The sequence below is a fragment of the Teleopsis dalmanni genome, chromosome 2, assembly GCF_002237135.1.
Source record: "Teleopsis dalmanni isolate 2A chromosome 2, ASM223713v2, whole genome shotgun sequence".
Classification (NCBI taxonomy): Eukaryota; Metazoa; Arthropoda; class Insecta; order Diptera; family Diopsidae; genus Teleopsis; species Teleopsis dalmanni.
Genome location: NC_051847.1, coordinates 73143950 through 73150533, shown reverse-complemented (window position 1 = coordinate 73150533; position 6584 = coordinate 73143950). Strand labels below are relative to the sequence as shown.

At 27.1% G+C, this 6584-nt stretch overlaps 1 protein-coding gene across 1 annotated transcript; it reads left to right on the top strand.

The window, feature by feature from the left end:
- Positions 1-996: 996 nt before the first annotated feature.
- On the top strand, positions 997-3865 carry LOC119674835 (odorant receptor 85f-like). The gene is made up of 4 exons (XM_038085992.1): positions 997-1463; positions 2234-2435; positions 2499-2685; positions 3837-3865. The coding sequence occupies exons 1-4, from the start codon at positions 997-999 to the stop codon at positions 3863-3865; spliced, it is 885 nt and encodes a 294-aa protein (XP_037941920.1).
- The last annotated feature ends 2719 nt before the right edge of the window (positions 3866-6584 follow it).

Genomic DNA, 6584 nt, shown 5'->3' with positions numbered 1-6584 from the left:
AATATACATACATGAGAAAAAAGTACTAAGATTTCAGCAAATCTCTCTAAAACCAAGTTTTTCCCATGTTTCATTGCGGGTTTCCCAACAACAACACTGTTTCATCAGTATCTGATAAAATCAACCACTTTAAAAAAATATAAATTATAGTTCTGAGATATTTTTGAAAGGCGGTAGAACGAAATTGCACATGACGCAAAAACTCGGTATATAATTAGTAACATTTATATGTTTACATAAAATAAAACGTAAAAAATTGTAAACATATAATTTAAACAATTTTTTATTTAAAACTTAATATTCTGTGACAATATTCTGTGACAAAAAGGGTTAATAGATAATACAATTTTAATATACCATTTATGAACCTATAATTTACAAGTTTTTTTAATACTCAAGGCAGGCCCGAAATGTTACTAAATTAATTTGATAAGTAGTGGTATTTGTAGTCAAAAGTTTTTTAACCCACTATATAATTTAACATATGTCCATATTCCTTAAATCTACCCGATTTCAAATCTGTACAAAAAAAAAATATTTAAAATTTCTTTTGAGAAAACTTTGTGGTTTCAAAAATCCACAGAGCACACTTATCAAGTACTTAAGAATAAAACATTTTCAAAAATTAAACAGTAAAGTTCTAAGTTATTCTAAATTCGGCAAAATTCACAAAACTTACGGAAAATGTTGACTCAGAATAAAATAAAAATTATTAAAAATAATAAAGTCAATAATTCCGAAAGATTTCTTCGTTGGCCAATTTATTTTATAAATCTATTGGGGATTAAGTTGCAGTCCCGATCGCATACGAATCGTTACATTGAAGCGATTCCATATTTGATCCTAGTGCTATTATCAGTGATGTTTGTGCATGTCATCGTTTATCTAATAACGAGTGATAAGACTTTGGTCGAGGATACAGTATCTGTCATGTTCACCAATTACTTTAGTTTAGCACTGTGTAAAATAATTTTTTTGCTCTATAATCGGTTAAATATGGCAAAATGTTTTGAGACCATCAATCTAATTCATCCAACTAAGGAAGTGGAGAAGAAATTCAATTTGTCAAAACATTTGAATTTATATATAAAAGTAGAAAAATTTCTGTGCTTATCTATGATCGCCTCATTCATAATTTTTAATTTTTCATCGGTTATCGCTTCAGTAGTTCATTGGTGGCACAATGGAAAATATTTATATTTAATGCAAATGCCTACTGTCTTTCCAGTACCTCTAAACGAAAGCTTTTTGGAATACATCATCTATTTCATTTTAGAGTCTTGCACAGATTTTCTGATGGTAATATCAACATTATCCTGCGATATTTGTCTTGTAAGCGTTGTATCTATACTCTGTCTGCATTTTGACTTATTATCGCAAAAAATTTTGGAACTAAAACCAAAGGAAAATGAAAGTCTAAATAAGTTAGTGAATATCGCCAAACAACATAATGTCATACTGAGGTATAAAAATAGAGTTAATATAGAACCATTTGCTATTCAATATTAATTGTATATATATATATAATATATATATACATATCTCAGTATATATCTCAGTATTTTCATAATAGGGATATATATTCTAAGACCAAATATTAGAAAGGACAAAAATGTCATAACTATTATTTAAAACCTATAAAATCTGTCACAAAAAATAATTGATCCCATTTTGGATTAAAAAAGCAAGTGCTAAGAATTTTATGGGAGAAACAATAAACTGATGGATCCAATAAAAATCAAAGAGATTTCTATTTTGTAGTACTTTTGCAAATGCACTGATATTATAAAAATAATATTTTGGCTTCAAAATAATTAGAAGGCAAATATACATTTCAAAGTTAATATCGTATATAATAATAACGATGGGCACTCTTAAAATATGGATCAAAGAAAAATCAAAAATATTTTTATTTTATAGTACTTGCACTGATATTATAAATACTATATATTGGCTTCAAGATAATTAAAAGACTAATATATATTTTAAAGATAATATTGTGTATAATAAGAATTCCATTGACATAATTAAAATATGGATGCAATAGAAATCTAAGAGATAAAATCTCTTTTATTGGATAGTACTCTTACACTGTGTACTGATTATATGCTATATTCTGTGTTGGCTGCAGGATAATAAGAAATCAAATATATATTTTGAAATTCTTACTGCATATAATCTTTAAAGTATCTACTTATCCTAACAAAATTCTTCTTTAAACTTATTTCCTTAGACTTGCAAAGGATTTCGATAATTTATTTTCACCTTCTATAATATTCAGCCTCTTGTCGTCCTCTTTTATACTCTGTTTCTGTACTTATCAAGTGTTAGATGAGACCGCGTTTATCGGGATCTTTAAAGCTTTCGTATTAATTGTCTATGAAATGAAACAAGTTGTGCTGATTTGTTACTTTGGACAAAAGCTAATTGATGCGGTAATAAATACTTTTTTTTATTTTTAATGAATTAATTAGATATATATCATATAATAATTACAGAGCTCACAAATTTGTCATGTACTTTACATGCACAACTGGGTGGATGGTTCCTTGAAGTATAAAAAAATTGTTTTATTTATGATGATGTGCACCCAACGTCCGTTCACATTGAATGTTGTAGGCATTTCGAACATTTCAATGGAAACATTGAAAGGAGTAAGACAATTTTTATTTTTTCTAGATAAAAGTAAGTATCTTTCTAAGATACGATTTCCTTACAGGTTCTTACGATTTCATATAAGGTATTCGCTGTTCTCAAAAGAGTATAAATGGACTTATACGATATTTTCTGTATTTGCTTTATGTTAGCAATAAAGGTAAAAATAAAATTTGAAAATTTAACTACAGTTAATGCATTTTATAACTATCACATGGCTTTAATGTTGTCAATAAAACCAATTACTTAATTTGCATTGTTTTTTCTTTAACCGGAAATATACCAAATATATCCTAGAAGTATATTTGGAAATAGGATTTTGACTTTACTATTGCTTCTCAACCTTTTAATATATGCCACACTTAAGGCTTTAAGAAATTTTTGTACATTACTATATAATACACATGAAAAGCAAGACGATTCTTCGCCCATCTTTCCTTAGACGAACATTTGTTATTTTATTGTACAATCTGTTGAAGGAACCACAAACTGTACTGTACCCCTTATCTTTCCTACTAGCGCTCTTTTTTTGTTCGTATATAAATTACTATTAACACAGTTAAGTCTTATTTCAGATTTTCCCTCTTAAGAATCAAATTACCTACTAGCGTAATTTTCCTTTCCTTTTCTTTCATACTAGCGCTCTTTTCTTTGCTCGTGTATAAATTACTACTAACTCAGTTAAGTTTGATTCCAGATTTTCCCTCTTAAGAATCAAATTACCACCTATGTAGCGTGTGCACAGTGTTATTCTATATAACTATACAATATTATTCTATACAATAGCACAATATAAATGTCAATGCAGTATATTTATTTTCCATACAAGATTTTTTTTCACTTTCTAATCATTGAATGTGCGTAGGATCATAGATCTACCAACACAGCACAATAGAGAATCGTAGAAGTGAATATAGTACTATACATTATTGATCAATGAGCAATCTTTTTCTCATGCAATTATAATTATCGGAATTTATACAATATTGTGGTAATTATTAAACACATCTGATGACCGATAGCGACGCTAGCGATATTGAGATATAATTTTTAATATATCATAAGCCTTTTAAAGTTTACACGTTAAGAATATTTTATCTCAATTAAAACTACTCGCCTTTTTTAATAGGCAGGTACTCAATATTTCTTTATAATGTTAATTAAATAATTTATTCGTTAAGTTCAAGCAATAAATCAGCAAACACAATAGGTTACTTAAGCTGTATCTTCAACATAAGGAGAAAAGACTGGTTTTAAAATTTTACAGAACCGCCAAATTGATTGAGATTTGGACGCACGATTAATAAGAATAGTCAAATTTCTGGCATGTGTTCTGAATAAACATTAAACAGTCACCAATAAAACTAACATAGTGGTATATAACTCTATAAAGGGTATATCAATTTCTTCCTATTTAAACAATATCAACTTGTCTATCGATATTTGCATATAGACAGAAAGTTTTTTCGTATTTGAGAATTGGGAATATCTAATCAATATTTTATGGAGAGAATTTTATTGGTAAAGCTTTAAAAAGAGAATTAACATTACAGATACCCCTTTTTAAATGAATTCTTCTTTTCTTTGACGATTTTTCTTAAATCAATATTTTATTATCCTAATATGGAACAACAGAATCCCATATATATATATATATATATATATAGAAAGAAATGAATAGAAACACGAATATCCACTCAAAAGGTTTTTATCGTACTATATAAACAATTCACATTAAACTTATATTATGTATATTTTTGATAATCAATGAAGTTTAGTAATTTAAAATAACTATTGATTTAATTATTCTATAATTGGTTCACAATTTCGTTCTGATATAATACTGCAAGTGAGTTTGTTAATAAACTTTTACAGCAAATAAATAAAAACTTCAAGTTAGAACATACAAGTCAATTACGGCTTTAGATCTATTGGTTAAGGTGCGCTGACTCTGAGCTTCAAATTAGGCAGAGTACAAATTCAACTTTTGGTACTTACAGTCTCATAAAAATTATTTACAAATAATTAAATAATATACTTATGTGCAATAATTCCACAAAGACCAGTCATGGGTATTTGACAATATTCAAAATAACGGTGTGATGTGGATAAAAATTCAATTAATTAAAAGTAGTAAAATTTTGTTGTTGAAATTCACTACTGTTCGAAAAACCTCTCCATTGAAGACAATAGTTTATATTAAGAATAGTTTATTTCGTCATAACTGACGTTCAAAATCAAATTTGATAATCTATATTATTATTGCACAATTATTGAACTATAAACAGATTCTTCCATAAATGAGTATAGATGTGTCTCATAGATGGAGACACATCCTTCTATGATGGCAAGACGAAAAATAATATCACTCGGTACAACCCGTCCTCATAGGTATGCCAATACTTAAATGTATAGTATAAAAGTGGAATATTCTGGGAAACTTCTGTGATAACTAATATATTAATTTAGACACCACAATGATAGACTAGTTAATACTCACAGGCAAAACACAGATTAATAGATGGCGTTGAGTCTACTCGTATATAGGCATAGTTAAAGCATTCTTACAGCATATTTAAGACGGATGATAACACGAAAATTATATTGGTGAATAAAGTCCATTTATTCCAAAAAAAAAAAATTGTGCTTATATATCTTAAGTTCGGGACTTTTCTACTATTTAAATGTGTATTTTTCGAATTTTTTTATATGAACCACTTATATTAACTAATTAATTTTACTTTATTTATAAATAAATTTAATAAAGAGTTATTTCGAAAAATAGTGAACTACAACAACAAAAATTCTTTTTATATTATTTTAATTAATTGAATTTTTGACTGCTGTTTCAAATTTTGCCAACTACCCATCATCAGTGGTCTCGGAAATAATTCTTGTATTTAATTATTCGTTAATAACTTTTTTGAGAATGCAAGGACCAGGAATCAAACTCGTACCCTGCCAAATTTGAAGCTCAGAGTCAGCGTTCATTTGCCAATACATAAATAATTAAATTTTTTTTATTTATTATTTTAATTAGAATTTTATTTATTTATTATATACATTTTATAATTAAATATTTTTTATTAATTATTTATAAATAATAAAAAATATTTTTATAATGACTTCATACGAGAGTTTGGTTTATAATTTTAGCTGTCATGTACGTAATTCTAGCTGTCAGTTGTTATGCTTTCAATGCAAAATAATTTTTTTGACAGCTTAAATTACAAACAAAACTCTTTTGTAAATCCAGTATTAAACAAAATTTGTGTAAAATGATCTTAATCCACATAATTACTTTTCCTTATATTTTTATATAAAATTGGTTTTCAATACATTTACTTAAATTATCTACGCATTTAATCTATAAATAAGGTCACCTATTTCTTCTAGCACAAGTCAACGCATCTTCTTTTATTATGCAAATTTGAATTAGTGGTTAGTGGTCCAAATAGTTTTTCACAGGCAATTAATTAATTAAGTAATTATTGGAAAATTACTTAATGGAAAATAAGTTACATATAATGATTGTGACATTTACGCACAATTTGTGGTTTCTTTGCAAATAAGGGAATAATTATTTATGTGGTTACGGAAATAGGATATATTTTTCTATAATATTTAATTTTAATCAATAAATTGTACATGTTTTGATTTGTGCCTACCTAAGTCACGCATTTTGTTAGTTCTATAGACAGAATTCTTTCAAAATTATCTAAAAAATTATGAAATGACAGCAGAGTTGTCTTTCACCAATGGATGCAATGGATTTACGAAATTGAATACATCGAAATAAATGGGTTTAATCCCCCAATAAAAGTGGAAGAAAGTGAAGTGGGACGAATCCTCCACAATTAGCTGGAATAACTTTTGATTCCACAATACTCTTAATTTTAAAGAGCGAGATGCATTCATGAAAACAAATT